Source organism: Eulemur rufifrons, chromosome 23 (assembly GCF_041146395.1).
Source record: "Eulemur rufifrons isolate Redbay chromosome 23, OSU_ERuf_1, whole genome shotgun sequence".
Classification (NCBI taxonomy): domain Eukaryota; kingdom Metazoa; phylum Chordata; class Mammalia; order Primates; family Lemuridae; genus Eulemur; species Eulemur rufifrons.
Genome location: NC_091005.1, coordinates 17,719,698 through 17,745,537, shown reverse-complemented (window position 1 = coordinate 17,745,537; position 25,840 = coordinate 17,719,698). Strand labels below are relative to the sequence as shown.

At 35.3% G+C, this 25,840-nt stretch overlaps 1 protein-coding gene across 8 annotated transcripts in view; it reads right to left on the bottom strand.

The window, feature by feature from the left end:
• CNTNAP4 (contactin associated protein family member 4) overlaps positions 1–25,840 on the bottom strand; it is a 237,728-nt gene that overhangs the window by 31,208 nt on the left and 180,680 nt on the right. For all 8 annotated transcript variants that reach the window (XM_069456618.1, XM_069456620.1, XM_069456623.1 and 5 more), the window contains 3 exons: positions 25,573–25,700; positions 5,013–5,183; positions 4,082–4,300 (listed from right to left, as the gene is read on the bottom strand). In XM_069456618.1, the coding sequence (XP_069312719.1) occupies positions 4,082–4,300; positions 5,013–5,183; positions 25,573–25,700 (518 nt within the window). The remainder of the gene's footprint in view (positions 1–4,081; positions 4,301–5,012; positions 5,184–25,572; positions 25,701–25,840) is intronic.

The following is a 25,840-nucleotide window of genomic DNA, read 5'->3' as shown; positions in this document are numbered from 1 at the left end:
AATTTTTCTGCTAAATTTATATACAAAAAAGAAGACGCATTTTTGATAAAAGCTACTAAACGCTGGGACAGTAACATAATCTGTCTTAGACTGACTTAGTCTTTCAGTTTTGTCCTACATTATAAAATTTGTATTTCCACGTAATTTATTCATTTTTAAAATAAATCTTATTGTGTATATTTGAGGTTTACAACATGATGTTATGGGATACAAATAGTAAAATGGTTACTATAACGAAGCAAATTAACATATATAACATCCCGCACAGTTACTTTTTTTATGACAAGAACAGCTAAAATCTACTGATTTAACAAAAGTCCCAAATACCATACAATTTTTTTAACTATAGTCCTCATGTTGTACATTAGATCCCAAAACTGGTTCAAACATCATCATCATCATCATTAGTCTCTAGTTTAAAACATTTTCATTAGAAGAGTAAAGTCATGCTGAAAACTATACCCTGACTTTCCACAATCACATTTACTTCATTCATCCTAATATCCAAATACAAATGATAGTTGTTATGCACACTTGAAAACACTAATTAGCTATAATTATTTTTAAGATGGATGAAGGAATTTCAAATTAAACTCTTAAACTTGCAAGTAAGGGAAATTAAATTACCCTGTAAAACTTTAACCAGAAAATCAATTATATTGGATTAAAGTAGAGATTCCCAGTAACCCATGGAGTCACTAGCTCTGAGAGCAGAACAAGACTCAAGTCTAACATATCTGAAGGTATCAATATGTGAGGAAACAGTTTCCAAGAGAAAGGTCTTTCTACATATGACACGTGCTAGAACAAAATCAATGAACAAAGCAGACTCATTTCCCCGCAAGAGTGTGATTACGGGGCAGGTGGTATCTCACTGAAGGAGGGAAAGGTGGTGAGATTTTCTCTGCACTATGAAAAAGGACCAGAGGCTTTCTGCAGCCTGGCAAGAATATGGCTTGTATATATAATCTGGGTTTGGGGGCCAGGAAACATCTCTAATCACAGCTCTATATTAGGACAAACAAAGAAAACAAGAGAAGCTAACTTCAGGTGAAATTAAAAACTGAGAACTCAGGTGGGGAACCCAGAAACCTGCAAAGAAACATCTTGTGTTCAAGCATATTGTCATGGGTAAGTGGTAAAGCACTAACAGCAACAACTGATTCATTAGCAAGTTATGTGCATCTACATGAAAAATATGTCCCTACTTATATTTTAACATTTCTACTTTAGCCTGCACACTATTATCTCTCATATGAACTGCTGCAATTGCCTCCTTCCACTCCCTCACAGCAGTCAGAGAGGTCTTGGAAAATGTAAATTAAATTATGCCACTCCTCTGACCTCTTAAAGCGCACATTCCTTACCATGCCGGTAGGAGACCCATTATAACTCAATCTTGTTTCCCATCATGCTTTCCCTAACACTGACTCCCTCCAGCCACATTAGTTTTCTCCCTGTTCCCTGAATACCTAAAGCTCATTCCCACCATTTTGAGTGTGATCCCTCCATCTGGAATTCTGTTCCTTCATATATTCACAGGGTCTCTCTTCTTCTTCTTCTTCTTCTGGCCTCTGGCCAAATGACCACAGTACTTGGAATAGAAGTCCCCAACTCGCATCGATGCTTGACTTCTTACTCTGCTTTTTACTTTATAGCATTTATCATTATCTGGAAATTCATATATGCATATAGGTGTGTGTACGCATGTACATGCGTGCATACATGTGTGTATACATGTATAAGTTTAAATATGTATAGAGAGATTTTTTTGTTTTATTTTTTTATTATTGGCTATCTCTTATCTCATCCACTGAAATAAATATACTCTTAGGAATGCAGAGAACTTTTTGGTCTTAGTAAGTGTTTCATTAAATTAGCTCTAATTACTACTGATTTTTTACTAGTTTTTCACCCACTGTGCTCTAATTCAGTGTAACCTTTTTAATTATAATTTGTCTTTCACTGAGTCTGCCTGCAGGGAAAAAATATCTTCATTTACCAGTTAAAAAAAATCTGATTTGTTGGATAGTAATGTTGTAAATTGATAAATTAATATTTTATCTTATAAGCATTGTTCTATTAAGGGCCTTAACTGATTAAGGGCCTTTCCTAAGAAAGTAGTCCGCTCTGTAGTACAGGTAAAGATAAAAACAATCCCTTTATGTGGCTTTTTGACAGTCCATGATTTTCTCTACCCAAGACTGCATATCTTTATTTTTTATGAGTCTTTGTCTTAGTGTCACCACATTAAATCATGTCAATTTACTCACCGTTACCTGTGAGCAGGAAGGAGGAAACTGTATAAACAAATTTTTGTTAACAGTAGATGTAACTTTTTTTCCAGAGATCTTTCTTTTTAATTTTCCTTGACTTTGACTTAAACATAATCAAGGGCTCCGTTTTTAAAACTTTCAAGTAACATGGTCATTCCTAAATCTGAACACATACGATGATGACAAAGGCCTAAACAATTGCCTCAATAAAGATGAAATCTCATAGATCTTCATTAAAATTACATCACATGATTGATGCCAAAAGATTCAAATCTGTTTTAAAGCAGTTTTCTGATGTTATACTAGTACTTCATTATAACTACTTTAAATCAAATTAAGGCCAGGATTCCTACCAGACACAATGTATAGTGACCCGCTCTCTTAAGAAGTTGAAATTCATACCAAGAATGAAAGGTCATCTACAGGCAAACTGCAGCATATTTCACTGAAAAATTCCAGGACTATTTCAGCCTCTCAATTTCCAAGAATAGTAAGGCTATTCCCAAGCTACTGACAGATTTTAAATTGCCATACCTTTTGTTGTGGCCACCTCTCATTTTTTTGTAATTCAAGAATAGCTTCGCCAATTTCCTGACTGAGCTTCTAGCATGTTATTAAAAGAAAAGTTATATATTTCTTCTCATATATTCTTCATTATTTTCATAACCTTAAATAAGTCAGCCAAGTGGCCACGGATCATGATTAGATTGTCTATTATAGTGCCTGTCTCATAGAAGCTGTTCATTATTTATTGAGTGAAAGAAAGAATAAATGATGGAAATAATAAGTACATAAATTTATGAGAAATCCCCAATATATCTTCCTCAAATATGATACAAATCAGCAACATCCTTTGCAGTGAGAGAGCACTGGTAAAATGAGATTGTTAAATAATAGAAGGTATAACGGGGATCTGATGAATTTTGTTCAAAAATATAACCCTTGACAATGCCTGAAATATACTTTCTAATAATTTATTTATTCTGCTTTATAGTATTATGCCTTTATTTACATTAAAATACATGAGAAGTGATCAAGCAAGAGATAATTCTTTGAACTTAATGGTCCATAAATTCTGTAAACTAATTAGCAAAGATGCAAAGTAAAACAAACACATCTAGCAGGATTCCACTATCAAGTTTATAAACGTCAAGTGAAAGGAACAACATTCAGATACAAATAAGAAGTTGGTGACCAGAAGATATCAGAAAAATGGGCAAAATAAAGGAACGCATCAGAGAAACTGGTGAAACTAGACAAGCTATAGAGGCTACACACTGTGCTCTTTTTATTTTTTCCTGCCCTTGGCCTGTTTTAGATGCGGTGGTAGTGGAGAGGGGATTCCAATGATGGGCATCAGCTGGAGTCAGAAGGAGGGGTCCTCAACAATTCTAAGAACAGAGATAAACACTTCAAATATCATACTAAATCACCAATGCAATAATAAACTGGAACAAATCATGTAATCTGTAATATTAAGAATGCAAGTTTGCAAGTTTAGGAATTAGTCAAAGACAAATTTGAATCTCATTTTCTAGGTGGACTTCTGAAGCCAAGTCAACCCCCTAAACTTTAGGTATGCTACCTGCAAAACAGGGATAATACCCGTTTCACAGGTTGGTTATATGAGGAACAACTGAAACACCTGGCACAGTTTGGAACACAGGTTCTCAACAAATGGTGGTTTGTTAACTGCTGCTTGTTGTTATTATCATTATTTCTACAGTCGGTATTATTTTATTTCAGCCCATCTCTGCACTGACATCATATAATCCAATGACCAATTGCTTAAAAGGAGAACTTACCCACAAAGAGTTGACTGTTGAGCTGTAAGAGGACATGACCATCTGCTGGAGCAGGTTGTGTCTTTGGTGTGAGCTGATCCACTTGAATGGATGCTTCTTTCATGTTCCTTTCAACTCTAACATGGTGCCACTGATTGTCGTTGAAGTGGGTGGGTGACTGCACTGAGATTTCAAAAGGCCCATTCCCCACATCAAATGAAAAAGTCACTATTGTAGGAGCTGGAAATATTAGACATAAATATTGTTCAAATGAGTTCACATGGAAGAGTGCCGAGCCTCCAATATATACTTAGGAATAGCACCACAACATAACAATTATTAAATATAATTGTTTGAATGTTGTAGAAGTAACTAATGACATCAGTACAGAAATAAGTCTTCTGATGTGGGATGAAAGAGTAAAATACCTTTGCATTTTGGAGAAAAAAAACAACAGATTTTGAGAAATTCATCCTCTGAGTTAATGTTTCATATTGATAAAAAGTAAAACTACTTGTCCAAGGCAAGAAAACTAAATAGCATCTGGCATTTTATGTAAAAATAATTGTGACAGTGATTCAGATTATACATATATATATGTATAATATATGCAATATATATTGGATATTAAGAGATGAATAGCAGCCTATATCAAAATGAGTCCTTGATTTAAGTCATTTTGTAACTAGGTAAAATTTTTTAAATTTTACTTATTTGAAATTAAAGCTTTTAAAAATTGGGTCAAGATAATACCAATAATTTCCCAAATTATCCCATGTCAAATATCTAATTATTTTCTTACAAAAAGTATAAGTTAATATCATGGAATTTTTTCAAAGGGATACCATGAAAAGATTCAACTGGTAAAGTAGACATATGAGTATTTTAAAAATTAGTAAAAGGATTTACTTCTGATAGAATCCCCTAGACTCCTTTGGGAAAGGACACTTACAACGTAGTTCTATCCGTATAAAATCAGTAATCCCCAGGTTCTCTAAAAATACCCCAGATGAAGCTGTTGTCTTAAAAAAGAAAGACACATCAGCACTAAGTTCTCCATGGAAAGTAGGAAAATGAAGGTACGAAGCCTCAGTATCAAAGGAAGCTGAATTCCAAAATGACCCTGTTTAAAGAAAAAAGAAGGAAAAATTTCAAAAAGTATGAAAACACATTCATGAAATAAAATGAATGACAGACATTTTCTATTTTTAGCATTTTTACTATTAAAAATGTTGCTCATTTATACAAATCTGCTTTTTTTTTTCTTTTTCTATTAGCTATGTAGTATGCAAGACATGAGCCTATATTGGAGATTTTATAGAGACTGAGATCCTGGGTTCCTTCCTACATAGAAAAGGAATGATTCCTACAGAAATGGTCTGAATGTTATCTAAGAAAAATATTCTTAGCGTAAATACTATTCTCTGCCAAAGTGATATTATGAAAAGATCTGCAAAACATTAATTACTAAACAATTTTTTATAATTTGAAAATTTAAGCACCTACATTGCTTTGAATAACAAAAGCCTTAAAGAAGCTCACAGTGTTTTTTGTCCTAACACTTCTAACAGACACACTTCACAAAGCTACACTCTTAACTAATTGTTTTCATTAAAGGGCCTTGTGATTTTCTAAACAGAGACTGGCATTCTAAACATCCTCATCTAATTAAAAACCAAGATACAACTTATTCTGCGCTATGCCAATATTCTCATGAAAATGCTCTTTTTATTCAAAATTATCTTATTTTGCTAATAAGAATGAAGTAGATGCACAGTAGATGAAAAGCGTTCTCAAAATGTTTACAAATGCTCAAAAGAGGCAGAAAATGTTCAAAAAGGTTGGGATATAAATTCAGAGATCCGAAAAAAATTATGTAGACTATAAAATTACTTATAATTGCTGTCCAGATACAACTTAACTTCACTTTCCCATTTTTTTATATTTACAGCTTTCCTTTTGAAAAAAAAATTTAAATCTTATATAGCAAAAGGAATGGAAAATGAAATATAAATGCAACAGCATGAGCTGACAGGAGTGAAATTTGACTGAGTATGTGTGGTTGATGAGGAGTGTAATCAGAGAAAGGAACTATGCATTCTTGCTGCCACCAGCAAGTTCTTAGCACATCAAACATAAATACCATCTTTAGTTTTAAGCAACCGCCCCATACACACTCCCAACACTGGCTAAAATTCTCCTATCTAAATTACCTTCCTGGAAGAAAAATGTATTGATCCTCTGGAGTTGGAAAACAGCAATTTCAAAACAACAGTTAGTTCGTTATGTTAGCAGAGAACAGATACCTAGCTACATAGTTAAAAATCACAAACTTGACTCTGCTTATACATGCTCCTTAGATTTTAATTTATTTTCTATAAATTCCAGACCAAACAATGCCTACATCTTCTATTTTTTTTTTTTTCTGTTTTCTTGTGGACCTGATTCAAAAGTCAACTCTCAGCTTGTATGTGGACAATTTTAAAGATAGATTTATTCAGCTGAGAATTTACTTTGAGTTTTTCTTTCCTCCCCAGAGTCAAATGAAACTCTATGTTAGCAGTCACGTCAAGCCTATGCCTCATGTCCTCTTTATAGCTATTTCTGCATTTAGACATGCTTCAGGAAAAAATGCAAGAAAACGCAAAATATCAAGTCAGGGAAAACAACACATCTGTGTTCTTAAAAGTTCTTACCTGACCTGTTCTTAGAAGGAATTAGATGCCTTTTTGTTGAAATGTTATATATAAAAATTAAAATAAAGCTATAACTTTAAATTATGAAATATTAGGAAATCTTATTTTGTCTACAGAAAGAGGAACATTCAGAGTTACTTAAAGGTTAAATTAGATAATATTAGTATAAAACAAAACATTTCATTTGTTTCACGTCGTATCATAACCAGCTCAATAAAGAGTCACATAGAAGACTTCAGGGAACTAGTTGAAACAAATAAACAATTCTTTGAATTGCTGCTATCTGTACAATGAATGCTTTTATAGAAATGAAGCCAATTTATTACTTTAGGCATCTTCAATGCTCTCGCACACATAATAATGTCTATTTGGTTTAGTTCACAAACCTTATTTTACAGATTCACAATAGGTACAAATTGAAGGAAATTTATTGGATTAAGAAATTACTGCCAATTCAAAACAATTAGAAGGAAAGCAAGGTCCAATATTTCCATGATCAAATAATGTTAATGGCATACGGTATCTCAGCTCTTTACAGACTGTGCTAAGAAGCACCGAGGAGAACCTGGGCCCCTTTAGAGAAAGGAGGGGCAGGCAGCAGGAGGTAGAACAGAACCTAGCAGGCAGGCAGTAGCTTGAAGCTGCAGGAGTTCAAAAGAGAGGATTCCGTGGATAAGGTGGTTTAAAATTCATGGATCTCATGCAGGGAGAGAGTAGAACGATCATTACCAGAGTCAGGGAAGGGTGCACATGTGGGCAGAAGTAAGAGAGTTTGGCTAATAGGTAGAAGGCATAAGTTCTAATGTTTGATAGCAGAATACAGTGCCTACAGTTAACAATAATATACTGTGTATTTCAAAATAGCTAGGAGGGAGGACTTGAAATGATCCCAACACTCAGAAATTATAAACGCTGGAGGCAATGGATATGCTAAATACCCTGACTTGATCATGACACAGTCTATGCATGTGACAAAATATCACATGTACCCCATAAATATGTATATTATGTATCAATAAATTTTTTAAAAATAATTATCTAAAAAAATTCCCTAAGCTGCCCCATTTTCAATTAAATTCAATAAAGCATACTAGAGATTTGAAAAACAAATGTTTTGGAAATACTACCTTTTATCTTTCCAGAATAAAAGATATATATATAATGGGATACATATAGTTATTTGCATAGAAGAGGAAGATGTATTAAGTATTTAATTTCATATATAAATTAAAAACCCCATTTAGGAAAATTAGCTTAGTACTATATTAAGATTATGACTACTAATAATTGTTTTGTTAAACTTTTATTTACAAAATATCCTTTTAAAAAGAAGAGGCTCATATAGAGAGAAAGTAGCTTAGTGTTTCCTCAGGTTGGGAAGATGGGTTAATGAAGGAAGAGCAGTGCCTCAGTGGTGTGGGGTTTCTATTTGGGGCAATGAAAATGTTCTACAATCAGGTGTAGTAATGGTTACACAATGTTGTAAATATACTAAAAGCTATTGAACAGGTCACTTTATATTGGTGAATTGTATGGTATGTGAATTTTATCTAAATAAGGCTGTTTTTAAAAGGATGGCAGTTGAAAAATACATCGTTTTTTTGAGGTGATACGTTTGATTCTTAAAATCAAAGTGCATACAACATGCTAACACTACTTTTCCTAAGGGCAAAATAAAGTGAAATATAGAAATGCCAAGGCAAGGCAAGGAATAATTTACTAGTCAAATGAAATCTTTCTGAATGCTTAACAAATCATTAAACAATAAACTAGAGATATAGATTTATTTAATTAAAATTATTATTTTAAGATCCTTGTAGATTCTCATGCAGTTGTAAGAAATAATACAGAACAGAAAGATATTGCGTACCCTTTACCTAGTTCCCCCCACTGGTAGTATCTTGCAAAACTACAGTAGAGTGTCCAAACCAGGATGTTGACATTGATGACAAGATGCAGAATATTTCTATCACCATAGTATTTTTCATGCTTCCCTTTCGTAGTGACACCCTTTTCCCTCCCTCCCCACCCTCTCTCTAATCCCTTGACAACCATTAATCAGTTCTCATTTCTATAATTTTATCATTTCAAGAATGTTCTGCAAATAAAGGGATACAGCATAGAGCCTTTTGAGATTTTTTTTTTTTCTCTCATTCAGGATTACCCTTTAAAGACTCACCCACATTGCTTCGTGTATCAATAGTTCATTTCTTTTTATTGCTGAGTATTCCATGGTGTGGATGTATCACAATTTATGTAACCACTCACCTGTGGAAGGACATCTGAGTGGTTTCCAGGATTCAGTTATTACAAATAAAGTGTCTATGAATATTCATATACAAGTTTTTGTGTGAACATATGTTTTCAGTACGTTGGGATAAATGCCCAGGAAGACAATCACTAGGTTGTATGAGAGTTGCATGCTTTGTTTTGTTAGGAACTGCTAAGGTGTTTTCCAGAATGGCTGCAACATTTTACATTCCCACCAGAAACATATGAGCAATCTGGTTTCTCCACATCCTAGAGAATGTGTTGTTTTATATATATATATATATATATATATATATATATATTTTTTTTTTTTTTTTTTTTTTTAATTTTAGCCATTCTGAAAGCTGTGTAGTGATACCACAGTGTGGATTTGCTATGCATTTGCCTAGTGGTCAATGGTGCTGAGTATCATGTCATGTGCTCACGTGCAATCTGTGCACCTTCTTTGGTGAAACCTCATGTTTTTTGCCTATTGTGTTAGTTTGCTCTGGCTGCCACAACAAAATACCACAGGCCAGGCATCTTAAAAAAAAAAAAGCAGACATTTATTTTCTCACAGTTCTGGTGGCTGAAGGTCCAAGATCAAGGCGCTAGCAGGGCGGCTTGGGAGACCCCTCCTCCTGGCTTGTAGATGGCTGCCTTCTTGCTGTAACCTCATCTGGTCGTTCCTCTGTGCAAGCACAGACAGAATGATCTCTGGTGTCTCCTTCCAGTCTTATAAGGACACCAGTTCTATTGAATTAGGGCCCCACTCCATGACCTCATTTAACTTTAATTACCTTTTTAAAGGCCCTATCTCCAAATACAATCACATTGGGGTTATGGCTTCAACATATAAATTTTGGGGGAAAATAATTCAGTTCATAACACTCGTATTTTAATTGGATTGTTTCCTTTTGTTTCCTTTTTTTTCTTCTTTTACTGCTGACTTTTGAGGATGCTTTATATATTTTAGAGACTAGTCCTCTGTCAGATATGTGGTTTGCAACTATTTTTAACCAGTCTGGAGCTTGTCTTTTCATCTTGTTCATGGAACTTTTCACAGAGTAAAATTTAATTTTGATGAACTCCAATTTATTGATTTTTGCCTTTATGGATCATGGTTTTGATGCCAAGTCTAAGATGTCTTCAGATTTCTAAAGTTAGATTTCCTAGCCCTAGATCAAAATGCATATAAACTTCCAATGAACCCTTTCTTAAAAGTAAAATTTTTTAAATGTTGACATGCTGATGTAAAAAATAGTTCAGTAGTCCAAATGCATCTTCTATCCGTTTATGAATCATTAAAAAATGAGCTGGAAAATATATATTTTAACAGAAATAAAATTCTAAGATTTAATTATAGTTACATTATCAGAAAGCAATAGCCTATGTATTGGTTTTATAATTCACTGGTTCCTCTTTTTAGCATGTCCATTATTGTTTTCAACTATTTATGAACCTCAATAGGAACCAATATAAGCAAATAAAAATGAAGAACATGAAATCTGGCTGGAGATAATTACAGTTTGTGGTTTGCATATTGGTATAAAGAAAGAACAAAGATGCTGATGGACATTTTCATAGAGTAAATAACCTCCCTACCCCTGCCCGCACACACTCAGTAAGGTTGGTGTGGCAAATAGCAAGTGAGAATTCCTCTTATGCAGAATAAAAATCATTTTTATAATCAAAAGCTTTCACAAAAAAATCTCTGAAGAAGATATTTCTTGTCATTCTTATATTAGTTTCGTGCAAAACTCTTTTGCTATTAATAGCAAAGGCATAGACATGTATGTATATAGTTCAATTATTTAAAGATACAAACACACACATAATCTTATTTTAGAAGAAACTGGAAGAATAGAATTGGAGAGCAAGCATCCAATTACTTTCAGTCTAGGCGTAAGAGGATATATAAAAGAAGCAAATGAGGTGAGTGAAGTTTACATAAGTTTGCCATTGCCTTCTGCCTGTCATTCCTATGAAGATCAGAGTAAAGTTGAAAGGGGTGCTGAGTTGATTTTGGTACCAGAAGAGAGATCCTTCCAAGTACGACATCCCTATTTTATTTGAAGCAGCCTATTTTGAACTAACAAATAGCAATAGTTTAATATACACAGGAGAACACATTATGAATTCGAGAATCTGGTCTAGCCAAGATTGAGTCCCTCCATTAACACACATAATCATGCGATAAAATTTGAGTCCAGTTATCCATCTGGAGAGAGGAGCAACCAACAGTAGATCAGTTTTGACTAAATTTAATTATTTAAACAAAATGAAAGAGTCATTGTCGTTTGAGCAAAACAAAATAAATAAGTGCTCAATTAGAATTGAGATTTTAACTAACCATATACTAATAAAAGTGTGACTCTTTTAATTATATGGCTAAAGTAAAAAGTAACTTGATGTTCAGATTATTGTCTTTTTGAAATATATTTTTAACACTGCAATTGACTATAGAGCTCTTAATATCTTTCTGTATCTGTATACTTACAGATTTTATCATACAGACATTACTGTTTTTAAGTAGGCATATCTATACAGTAGCCCATTGTAGCCCATTTGCAACTTGGCACACTGAATTTTTTCCATGCCTGGAGATTACCATTTTATATTAATTAATTAGATAAAACATTTCATTAGATTATAATAATTAAAAATAAAAACTAGCAAATTATTCATAATATACTTACTGTCCAATGATTCCTGCATATAGGACTTAATTACAAATCCTTAGATGTGATGGGGTATAAATATTGGGTTTTAAAGAACACCATATGTCAGAACATATTAGATATAATATAATGCCAAATGTAAGCACTACATATTACTCTGCAATACACTGTATTTCCCTAATGTTTTCACTACCGCATGCTTTTAGAGCATTTTTCATACCCTCCCTTTCCCTAAACATATAACAACCCATCTCTATTCTTCAGCTTCCCTAGTGACTTTAAGAAAAGAGAAGGTGGCAGAAGAGACTTTCTGCAAGCACCCACCACCACACCTACTCACCTTCCTGCACCTGCACACATGACCTGCATTCTCTCCTGTTACACTGGATCAACCGTCCCCACCCTAAGAATCTGTCTGCTGGTTCTCTCCTAACAACACAAACATGCTATTAATTCTCCCATCTTAGAAATCCCCCTGTTGTGATCCTACTCCCTTCTTCACTTACCATTACATTTCTCCATTTTTTTTCTCTTCCCACTATTTCTCGAAATATTTCAGGCTTTTGTCCCTGAACACTTGCCAAAAACAGGCTGTTGCCAAGGTCACTAACGACCTACACATCGCTAAAACCAATTATCAGTTCTCAGTCTCATCTTACTTAAGCTAGCCACAATATTTAATGAAGTTGATAGATCTCTCCTCCTTGGAACATTTTCTTCACTTGAAATCCAGGATACATACTGTCTTGCTTTTCTCACAGGTAGTATATTCTCAATCTTCTTTTTTCCTCCTTTTCATCTCCTCAACTTCTCAGTGTGGGAACATCCCAAGACCGTGTTATTACACTTATCCATCCACAGTAACTCCTGCTGGTCTGTCTTGTGGCTTGAAATACACTAATGACTTATAAATATATATCTCAAGCCTAGAACTCTCAAACGGACACCTCCACATCTCTGCTTGGGTGTTTAATGGCATCACAAACTTTAATATACCCCCAAACCAAATTCCTTATATTTCTCTATGACTTCTAGAGCAGCAATCTTCCCCATCTCAATTTAATGCCAAGTCTATCCCTCTAATTGGTTATTAGACCAAACACTTTGGTGTCATTCTTAACTCTTCCTTTTGCAACCTACATCAATTCATCAGCAAATTTCATCGGTTCTTCTTCTAAACTCTATCCATACCACAACTCTCCCCATTGCCCCCACGGTCCAAGCTACCATAATCTCTCAGCTGTGACAGTGTTGTAGTCTCCTAAATGGTCTCCTTGCTTTGACCTTTCTGTTCAATCTCATTAAACCATAAATTAGATCATACCACCTCTCAACTCAAAATTCCCCAATGTTCTCCAATTTCATTCCAGTTAAAAAATAAAGACTTTTCAAAATCCTTCAAGATCTGACCACCACATTTCTCCCTGACCTCTACCACTCTGGCCCTTGGTCACTCTGCTGCAAACACTCTGAAGTTTGGCTGTTCCATGAACACACCAGCTACCTTCTCATTTCTGTGTGGTTACTCGGGCTTTTCCTTCTGTCTAGAGTGCCCTTTCAGAGGGATACACATGTCTGATTCCCTTATTTCCTTCAGATCTTTATTCAAATGCCACCTTCTTAGTAAGCCGTTAATGACCATCCCATTTAAAATTGCCCCACACCTGCTTTAACTTTATTTTCTTCACAGTCCTTACCAGTATGTACCATATCATGTATTTTACTTGTTTATTTTATATCTCTCTTCAAGAGAATGTAAGCTCCAAGAATACAGACATTTTGGTATATTTTGTTCATTGCTCTCTTGCTCTCTTGCTCTGGGAGTGTGGGAAAGGCCTCATACAATTCAATATAGAAGATAAATCAATATTTGTTGAATAAAATTATAAGATTTCCTTTGCTATGGCAGCCATCAGAAAGTTTAGAGTAATTCTAGCTTGGTTATATTATGTAAATCCCATTAAATCCACTCAAATTCTTTGTCAAACAAGTGGAAAGAGGGAGGCAAAGGGAAAAAGCAGACTTGAGAGAGGAGGAAGAAGAAAAGAAGGAAGAGAAGGAAGGGATAAAAAGGTGAAATTTTTGGGAAAATTAAAGAAAGGAAATCCAATAAGATAAATAAAATATAAAAATTAAAATAAAAAGAATTTTCTAATGGTGGAGGACTATTAGGCATAGCAGAGCTAACAAAATTATATTATCTGTTGAAATGGGATTGATCCTCACTTTTAATAATGGTTTATATGTCGTCTGCCAAATGGAAGAGAACTCTGTCAAATGGAAGAGAAATTAACCAAATCACTAGTCAATATCTTTTTCCAGTCAAAGTGTCTAACTTCTGCAAAGTTATTTACTGCCTACATGCACCTTTGATTATTTAATGCATTCTGGGCAGCTGTGATTTCTCAGACAGCTGTACTAGTCGATGCAGACAAAATGAAGAAACTAATTTCAGTGACTCAAGAATTTCTTCGAACAAGAAACTTAGAGCCATCATTTCTAACTATGGTTTTAGGGGTACTTTGACTAAACATAAAATTTCAACACAATGAATTAACTGAGAATAAATACATTTAATTAAATGGGTTGAAAAATTCAAATGCCAAAGAGTTAAAAATACTTCCTTGTTCAGATTAGCAGACTAAGAGCACAAATTTAGACCACACTTGCAACAACTTTTTTAACAACTTCTAAAATGTATATATACCTTTTTACCATATCACAGTTATTTCAGGAAAAATTAATACCACATGCACAACACTCAGACACATTCTTGTTAAATTACTGACCTTTAAGGATAATTATTCCTTCAAGTATTCAGAGAGAAAAAAAAGCAAATCACCTACAAGGTAGAAAAACCAATTTGGCCTCGTGTTTCTTCACAATATTCAATGCCAGAAAATAAAGGAACACTGTCCACACATTTCTGAGGGACAGAAAAATGGATCAAGCCTAGATTGTTTTTTAAGTGTTAAGGCAACAGGTAGGGATGTTCAAGTTTGAAAGAACTCTGAAAATACAGCACACAAGAGCCCTTTTGGGGAAAAATTTCAAAAACAAAACATACTTCATACTGAAATATAGTCAAGCAAAAAGGGATATTGAAATGCTTGTAGAAGAGAAGATGACTGCATCCCCCAGCACAGATGAGAATGGGATAATATGCACAAACTGGTGAAAGTCACAAAGCATCACACGAAAATGTTACACCAGTTCCTAAAGAGGCTAACATAGGGTTACCATGTAACCCAGAAATTTCACTCCTAGATATGTATGCAAGGGAAATGAAAACCTATGTCCACAAAGAACTTATACATTAATGTTCATTGCAGCCTTATTCATAATATACAAAAATGTGAACCAGCTCGAATGTCCATCAACTGACAAATGGATAAACAAAACATGGTATAGCCATATAATAGAATATGATTTGGCCGTGAACAGGAATAAAGTACTGATACATTATACAATATGGATAAACCTTGGCAATATTACGCTAAATAAACCAGTCACAAAAGATCACATATTTTGTCTTTTCATCTATAAGAAATATCCAGAATAAAGAAGTCTGTAGAGATAAAAAGTAGACTGGTGGTTGCTTAGGACTGGGATGGAGATGGAGGTGAAATGGGGAGTGTCCGCTAAATGGGAACAGGTTTATCTTGGGGGTAATGAAAGTGTTCTCAAACTGATTGTGGTGTTAGTGGATCAACTCTGTGTAGTATACTGAAATGATTAAATATACTAAAATAGGATTAAGTTGTACACCTTAAAAGGGTGAATTGTAGGGGGATGAATTACATCTTAATAAAGCTGTTACCAGAAAACAAAAACATAAAGTTAAACCAGACAAGTTTATTTTAGAATCCTTAGGCAACAAATACTCTCAAGCACAAACAAAACCAGAAAATGCAACCCTAATGAATCTTTCTGCATTCATAAGAGGTCAAACAAAAGGGAAAACATCAACTACTTGACAATAAAATCTAAGAAGAAATAAGTCAAAATCAAAAACATTAAAGAACAGACACTGTAATCATAGGACTGTGGTTAGCACCTAAAAATGAAAAAAGTATATAAATAACAGCATAACTAGCAAAAATTAGGAGGAGGAGAAAAAAGAAGAGAACTAGTGAATGCTAATTTTCCCATTTTTAAGGGTAGATAAATACTGTCTAAAATTTAAAAATTAATTTAATATGAAACTTAGTGACCATAATCTTTTTTTTTTTTTTTTTTTTTTTTTTTTTTTGAGACAGAGTCTCGCTTAGTTGCCGGGGCTAGAGTGCTGTGGCATCAGCCTAGCTCACAGCAACCTCATACTCCTGGGCTTAAGCAATCCTATTGCCTCAGCCTCCCGGGTAGCTGGGACTATAGGCATGCGCCACCATGCCCGGCTAATTTTTTCTATATATATTTTTAGCTGTCCAAATCATTTCTTTCTATTTTTAGCAGAGATGGGGTCTCGCTCTTGCTCAGGCTGGTCTCGAACTCCTGACCTTGAGCTATCCACCCGCCTCGGCCTCCCAGAGTGCTAGGATTACAGGCGTGAGCCACCGTGCCCGGCCTACCATAATCTTTTAAAATTCTCATAATCTTTTTTAAGTTTAATAGGATCACTCAAGTTGAATATATAAATAATATAAAGCAATTCCTTTGGCTGTAATTTGGTTTTTTCTTTCTCAATTTCAATTAATAAACTTTTAACATTTATTTCTCAATGTCTTTTTTTATTTTTTTGTCTAAAGCAGTGATTCTCCACCTGGGCCAATTCTGCACCAGGGGTCATTTGGCAATGTTTGGAGACATTTTTGGTTGTCACAACTGGAGGAAGGGTGCTGCTGGCATCTAGTGGGTGGTAACCAGGGAACTATTTAGCTTGTACAAGGCACAGGACAACCCCTAACCATAATAAGGAATTGTCTAGCCCAAATGTCAAGAACGCTGAGGCTGGGAAACACTGCACTAGAGATATCTGGCAACATCTGGAATGATACTCACCTGACGTTAATCATCATTCCTGAGTTGTGTGATTCTTGGTGATTTTTATACTCATTTCTTTTGAGATTTCTGTATAGCTTAAAAAAATTGTCATTCTGTATCAATTAAATCATGAATATTTATTATTTAAAATAATGAATTAAAGGTATATCTATGTATAAAATAGTCACAAAAGGATAGCATGGTCCTGAGAATTATCAAGGTTCCCAGTTCCAAAATGAAAATTTCTTGAAAGCATTAGAAAGAATTTTTGTTCCCTTACATTTATGAAGTTTTTTGAATAACAATTATCTGCCAGTAATGAAGGTTTTTTTAAAATGAACAAAAAAAAAGGCTAAATGGGCCATAAAATAATCTTTTTTCAAGAAGTAGAAAGCGTTTCAGTTTAATAAAGGCACCATATTATTGAAAGAGTGAAAAGCAAAAGGTTTTCAGATTAAGTAAAATTATATTCTTATTTGAAGGTACTTTCACTGCCACAAGCTATGGTATATTGATGAGAAATGGCTCAGGTGGAACTAGATGCCCTTTGCACTGTGTGCTTTTTAAAATCAGAATCAATCTTTCAATACAGTCTAAACTCCTTTCATCAAAAGTATACATTTGCTCATTTAATTGCTTACACAATCAAAAACTTAATTATGTCTCTTACCGATAATACACAAGTTATAGGTTTCTTCACGTGCATATAATGAATCATTCTCATTCTTTGATAGACTGCTATTTACTGATTATCATTTATGTAATAGGCAAAATACTAGGTACCAGGAACACAAGAATAAATGATCAATGGACCCTGCTCTTGAGAGGCTCAAAAATGATTAAAAGCCAGTATGAGAAATATATGTTTGTAATATGTTCAACATTTTTTGAGAATGAGGAAGGACATGTCCTCTAGAAATCTCTCTAAGGCTTCGTGGTGGGAGGGTTTTATTCTGAGTGTGGAAGTGTTCAGTAAAAGAAGTAGGATGACTTTGCAGATAAAGGAGAGTGTGTGTAGAGGAATTGGTGCTGGATGCCATCACGGTCCAGAAATTTCCTTTGTGTGGCAAGACCCACAGAAGTAACACAAGGTCTCTGTAGATGTCTTTCTGCTGCATTTCAAAAAAACCACACTTAACCCTGTGTGTCAATGCTGGACTTCTATTCTGAAACTCGGTTACTGGTTCCGAAAATACTGCAACTGCAGTTGGAACGCTCTGGGCTCTACCTCAGCACCGCTGGTCCACTTCAGAACCAAAGCAACTGCTGACCTAGGGATGTGATTCTCAAACTACCTGTAGAGAAGACCTGCTTTTCTTCTCCCTAACCTATCATGAACTGATGCTTTTGTAAAAATACGATTAAAAATAAATTGCTGAAAAAATGGAATGAGAAAAACAAAGGCATACAAAATATTATAGCATTCCCAATCCATTTTTTATTACTATTATGTTCAATAGACATAAATTACTCTGTCCAGAGCACATAAATCATTCTGAAAACATAATCTGAATTTCTGTGCTAACCTCATCGTAGACTGGTAACAGAATTTCCACACCGGCACCATCCTGTGAGCCACACTGGCATAGGGCAGGCTACACAGAGTGGTTCACAGACCACCAGCAGCACATCTGGGAATGTGCTGGAAATACTCCTTCCCACACCCCCTGAATCAGAATCTCCGGGATAAGGTGCAGGAATCTGTGTTATCACCAGGCAATTTTTAGGCATGCTAAAGAAGAGGAATTGTTGGTCTAGATGACTTTTGATCTTACAGAGACAGGAATGACTAATACCATATTAGTGGTTGCTTTTAGAGCAGAGACAGTCTGTAATTTAGATACCGGGCAGAAAAACTTAAATATATTTAATGACACAGTCAGAGAACTTAATGTCCTTGGATAACATACCTAAAATGGGAAAGAGTATGTGATAATGGTTTAAATTTAAGAAAAATTTGGAGGGTTTCATTATGTCCAATATGTATTAACTATAAGCTAATTATTGGCCAAAAAAGCTAATGCCTTTTCAGCCTTTTTAATATTCTCCATAAAGGCTTTATATACTTTTTTGGTGTGTGTGTGACTGATTTCTAGATACATGATATTTGTTGAGGTTATAGTAATTCTATCCTTTAAAGACAGTGTTTCATTTTAACTGTTTGTTGATGGTATGAAGAAATAAAAAAATAATTTTTGCAGATTAAAATAAATAAATAAATAAAATAAAGATGTTCCCGTTGCTCCTCGAAGACCGAGTAGATGGGAAAGTATATGGGTGACCCCTCCTACTAATAACCTTTCTGATAACTGGTAAACCCAGATGTTTTCCCTTGATTCTTTCCTTTCACCCTTTCTCTAAAGTTTCTAAAGTTCATATAAGTTAGAAACATATTCAGCATGCTTCTGGAAATGTCCTGGAGAACTGGAAAATATCCATACTACTGAAACCTTTACTGTTTTATGAGCTTACTTCTGGTATTTTTTTATTTTGAATTTTCAAATTAAGCAACCATAGTTATTCATATTACTATTTAGTTTTGGGGTTTTTTTGGTTTGTTTTTCACTCAGATGTATTGAGTCATACATAATAATTTCTTATTGTTCATTAAAATATATGAATAATTTCTGATAATTTACTTAGAGTAATATTGAGCCATTTTTATGTGTAACTCTAGGAATTTTGACAAATGCATGAAGCCATAAAATCATCACCATGCTCAAGATACAGAACACTTCTTTCACTCGACAAGTTTCCTTGTGCCCTTTGAAAAATTCCTCTCACCTGGAATCCCTTGTTACAAAGATCCATCTTCTGTTCGTACAGTTTTGGCTTTTCCAGAATATCTTAGAAATGGAATAATTCAAAGCATGTAGCCTTTTGAGTCTGACTTCTTTCACTTAGTATAATGCAAATGAGACTCTTGTGTGTTGTTGCATTTATCAATAGCCTCTTCCTTTTTATTGTTCAGTAGTATTCCATTGTGTATTGTGGGTACACCACGATAAAATGAAATGAGTGCCCATTCACTAGTTGATGGACATTTGGGAGGTTTTCAGTTTCAGAAGACTATAAATAAAGCTAATATAAACCTTTGCATACAGGTTTTTCATTTCCCTTGGATAAAATCCTAAGAGGGGGGCTATGGAGTCATATGGTAAATATGTGTTTAACATTATAAGAAGCTGTCAAAATATTTTCCAGAGTGGTGTGTACCATTTTTCATTTGCAGCAGCAATGTGTGAGGGTTCCAGTTGCTCTGAATCCTCACCAGCCCTTTTACAGTTAGTTCTTTTGTTATTATTATTAGTTTTTTAAAAAATTATGGCCATTCTAACAGTTATATATTGGTATCTCATTGAGGTATTATTTTGCATTGTCCTAATGAACAAGATGGTAAGGATCTTTCTGTGTGCTTGGTTGAAATCCATACATTTTCTCTGATGAAGTATATGTGCAAATCTTTTGCCCACTTGTTAATTGATTTTTTTTTATTACTGTGCTCTGAGAGAGTTCTTTATATATTCTAGATACTAGTCTTTATAAGACATGTATTTTGAAAATATTTTCTCCCAGTATATGGCTTTTCTTTTCATTTTCTTGATGGTGTCACTTTAAAAACAGAAGTTTTTAATTTTAGCGAAACCCAATTTATTTATTTACTTTTTATTTTATGGATCATGCTTTTAGTGCTGTAACTAAAATATCTATGCCCAATCCACAGTCACTAAGATTTTGCCCTGTATTTCCTTATAGAAGTTTTATAGTCTGTGGTTTTACATTTAAGTCCATGATTACTCTTGAGTTAATTTTTGCATCTATTTTGAAATATGAGTTAAAATTTTTTTTCTTTTTCTTTTTTTCCAAATGGATTCTAATTGTTCCAGCACTGTTTCTTAAAAAGAATTATCCTTTCACCTTTGGGTTGGGTTGGCAGTCCTGTCACACGTCGATCAACCGTGTATATGTGGGTCTATTTCTGGGCTCTATTCTCTTCCATTCATCTGTCTATCTTGACCTCAATACCACAGTACCTTGAATAACCGTAGTTTTATAATATAAGAAGTGTTAAAATCAGGTAGTATGTCTCAAACTTTGTTTTTATTTTTCAAAATATTTTTTATCTATTCCATCTTCTTTGCTTTTCCATACACATTTTAGAATAAGCTTCCCAATTTCTACCAAAAAAAAAAAAAAAAAAGGCTGCTGGGTTTTGATTGGGATTGTGTTCAACCTATACATTGATTTAGAGAAAATCGACATCTTAATATTAAGCCTTTAAACCACGAGTATATTCTTTTAATTCTTCTTTAATGTTTTCCCACTAATTTGTGTAATTTTGCTATATTTACACTGAAGTATTTCATATGGTTGGCACTACTGTAAAAGGTACTTTTAAAATTTTAATTTATAATTTTTCATTATTATCATATAGAAATATTATTTACTTTCATATATTAATGTTGTATCCCATGACCTTGCTAAACTCACTTTTTAAAAATAAATTCTTTGGGATTTTCTACCTAGAAAACCCTGCCATCTGTAAACAGAGACATTTATATCTTCCTTTCTGATCTACCTGCCTTGAATTCCTTTTCTTGACTTATGACGTACTAGGACCATGCATACAATGTTGAACAGCAGTAAGAACAGACCTCCTTGCCTTGATCCTGAACTTAGAGGGAAAGCATTTAAGTCTTTAGCTATTCAGTATGATATCAGCTATCAGATTTTCATAGATGCCCTTTATACCACTGAGGAAGTTCTCTTTAGTTCCTAGTTTGGTTAGCTTTTTATCATAAATAGGATCTTGAGTTCTGTTACTTATTTCTCACATATCCATCCAAAAGATTTATTTCCATGTTCATAAGTGAACTAATTAATTAAGGATAACAATATTTACTAAGTTTTATGACTGCAGAACAACTTTCAAAGGCAGCTGTAACATTCATATCCTTTGTACTTTTGATAAAACACCCAATGATGTTACCTATGACTTCTGACATCGACAATCATAGTGGCAGTAACATGGAATTTCAGACTCACCCATGTTAAAAACAAAGTTAAAATAAAAATTTTGAAAAAGACATCAATTAATTAAGGGTAAGTTCATATCTGGTGCCAACAGGTCTCATACTCATTTTTTACTTGTGCTGCTTTCTCAAAACTTTTGTCTTCTCCCCTGGGAAACATGGCTAGATATGAAATTTCCAACATCTCTACTTTGTATGAGAAAATGAAAATACTATTTTCTTTTAGTCTCACATTTTCATTTTTCTGTTCATAGAAAATTTTTAAATCAATTAACTCAATGGGTAGCACTAATGGTTTTATACAAATAAGAAAGGTAGAGACCATCCTCCAGCCTTTAACTCTCAACTTTACATCTCAACAATATTGAACTTACCCCTCCAGCTAATCCCCTTCTTGAAGCACCATGCTAACCATTGCCTAGTTCAAGCCCTCATCATTTTTCCTTGTTTTACCTCAAAGCTCACTTTACTGGGTTTTTGTTTTTGTTTTTTGGTTATAACTGATCTCCAGGCCTTCAACTGAATCCTAAGAATTATTTCTCATCCTTAAATGGTTCAATGCCCAGTACTGATGCCTTCAGAGTAACATTCGCATACCTTTTCTCTGCTTATAAGGCCCACTGTGCATGATCCTATATCTTTAAGCCCCATATCTTCCCAGTGTTCCTCACTTGGAAAGAAAATAGAAGTGCCTTGAGCATTGCACCTTCAGGAGTATAAATTTCCCATACAGGGAAAAGGGATAGTTGTTGTTCTGAAGCCATTACTCTTCTGAATGAGAAAATCAAAAAGAGCTCTTCATGCAGAAAATAGTCTTTACAACGTCATGTGAGGATTAGCCTCAACCCTAAAAATAGACCTAGGAGGCAAGAAGACCAATTACCCAATTACTATTTCATTAATAAGTCAGAGATTAATTAACAGGTCTCTAAACTTGCAACTATCTGTAAATTCTTATTGCTAATGTTGCTGCCCTCCTCCCTATCCCCCTTATCACAATGGTTCAATGCTCTAGTTTCTCAACCTCAGCACTATTGACATTTTGGGCCAGATAATTCTTTGTTGTAGAGGGCCGTTTCATGTATTGTAGGATGTTTAGCAGCATCCCTGGCCTCCCTCCCTAGATGTCAGTAGCATCCTGCCCCCCACAACTGTGACAACCAAAAATGTCTCCGGACATTGCCAAATGTCCACTGGGAAGCAAGATCACCCGGGATGGAGAGTCACTGCTCTAAGTAAAATGACGTGTTGTGTGCTTAAGATGATGGCAGGACGTTTTGGAGAAAGAAACCCTAAGGAAAAGAGTTGGTAGTGACCTCAGTCAATGCGGACCAATTCCCAGGGATTATGGCTAAGGGAATAAGGAAGACAGAGAAAGCCAGCCTGGGTCCCTGCAGGGTTAAGATCACAGCAAGCAGTGAAAGGTGCATGTGACGTGTATGGCAACTTCACCACAGCCATGAAAAGTCGTTACACTTCCCTGGATGCATCCTGCGTTTACAACCTCATTTCTTTGTGTGTAATTTTTCTCTCCATGAAATATCCTATGTCATCGTCACGTGATTGTGTAAGGCTTATGGGCAGAACAGGAAGTGGAGATGATATACATCAGAGATGGTGGGTATAACGGCAGGCAGTTTTTTACAATGCATATATAATTTTTTATAAGCCAGTATCATCTTTGCTTTTTAACTAAGCAACTTCTGTTATGTATCTCTATAAATCCACTGAATTGTCAGATTCTCTCTTCTTCTATTGGGCCCCTAGAATGAAATTTTATTTTAGGGTATGCTTTCAGTGTAAACAAATATTTCTTCTATTTCCATTTGAGGCTCTAGAAATGCTAAAAGTATATATAATTAATGCATTTATCTTTAACCTGTTTTCAGAGAGGTTAACAATCTATGAATGTATGAATGGATATATATGCTCATTCCTTGCTGAAAACATATATATATATATATATATATATAAGCATACTCACACATATATATATAAAATTCTGGTCTAGATTATTAATACATTGAATATACAAAATAGCATGTTCCATTGATTTAAAGTAAACACACACACACACACACACACCCCCCAACTGAAAAAAAATGATTAAAATTTGAAATTGAGGAGAAGGGGCAGAGCAAGATGCTCTTAGAATAGAAACCTCCAGCAATGGACCCTCTGAACAAACACCAAATTTAACAACTATACATGCAAGGAGGCACCTTCAGAAAAACCAAAAATCAAGTGAGTGATCTAAGTACCTGGTTTTAATATAATGTAAAGGAAAGAGGCCCTGAAGAGGGCAGAAAAGACAGTTTTGCATTGCCTACACCACTGTTCCCCGATCCCCTGGCAGTAAGGCACAATCGTGCCATGTGGAAAGAGAATCTGTGTGCCTGTGGGAGGGACAGTGAAGTGATTGTGGGACTTTGCATTGGAACTCAGGGCTGCCCTGTCACAGGGGAACACAGCACAGGGCACGATTCTGCTGGTGCTCACAGAGGGACTATTTGGAGCAGCCCATCCAGAGGGAAATCCTTCACCCTAAAACCCAGCTAGCCCCACCACTACCTGCCGAAAAGTGGTCTGGGGCCTGGAATAAATTGTTAAAGCAGTCAGCCCACAAAGGCCACAGTCCTTGGGCAATTCCTGCAGCTGTGCTGGCTCGGAGCCTGTGGACTTGGGGTGCACATGACGCAGAGAGACACCAGTGGTGGGGCCCAAGCTAGTTCCTGCATCACCCCTCCCCAACTCCAGGCAGTGCAGCTCAGAGACAATCTTCTTCCACTTGGGGAAAGGAAAAGGAACAGTTTAGAGGACTTGGTGTTGCACCTTGGGTGTCAGCTCAGCCATAGTAAAATAAAGTACCAAGCAGACTCCCGAAACCCTTAAGTCCAGGTCTTAGTTCCTAGATGGCATTACTAGACCCACCCCGGGCCAGAAGAAAACATGCTACTCTGAAAGGAAGGAACCAGTCCTGGCAGGATTCACCACCTGCTGACTAAGGAGCCCTTCGGCTTTGATCAGAAGTAGCCAGGCTACAGTCATCAGGGCTTTGGGTGAGACTAGGCTGGCTTCAGGTGTGACCTGGCACAGTCCCAGCTATGGTGGCCATGAGCAAGTGCCCACATCACTCCTCTTCCAACTCCAACAGCTGAGCACAGAGAGTGAGGGAAGAGAGTGAGAGACTTTGCCTGGTAATCCAGGGAATTCTCCCTCATCTTATCCAAGTCCACACAGGAGTCTGCAACAGTCACAGCATTACTGGGCTTGGGACACCCCCAAGTGCTGATACATCTGCTGTGACCAAAGACTTAGATCACAACCCTCACTTCCCTTTGAATACCTGGAAAGCCTTCTGAAGAAGGATGGTTCAAATAAGCCCAGACTGTGAAGATTAAAATAAATACAAAACTCTTCAATGCCCAGACATCGATGAACATCCACAAGCATCGAGAACATCCAAGAAGACATGACCTCACCAAACGAACTAAATAAGGTACCAGTGACCAATCCTGCAGTGGCCTAACAGTACAAAATTCACAGAAATTATGAACAATTTTATATAGCATTGAGGCTTTCCTATGGTTGATAATGGCAAGTAGAAATTTAGGAATGCTGAAAAGTACATATGAACTAATCCATCGCAACACCCACTGGTTTATTTCTCTCAGAGTTTTAACCGGGTTTGCCATCATAGCTTTGTACTTCATAGAGGAACTTATTTGTTGACTGACTAAAAGAATATGTCAGATCTTACTTGTGAGTTTCCACAATAAAAGCCTGGTTAATTATTATATGACAGAAACATGGTGCTTAAGTGACGGTACTTTTCTCAAACATGTCTACAACACATTGGGAGCACTTACTGTCTCCTCGGCAGAGTAGAGGGCCCAGTTTATAAGCTGCTTCTGAATGTGGTCGGCCTGTGTCTGTAATCACTATCTTAGTTACCGGCAGATGTTCTTTATAAGAGAGCAATCCAGTGTCATTGGTCCTAAAAAACAGTAACAACAAAAAGATTCTTAAAATTATTGATAGTTCTTATTGCATTTCAAAACCAAGATGTTCTGAACTGAAGTTGCACACACAAAAGAGTAATGATCTAACTGCTCATCAGAGTACAAGAAAAAATGG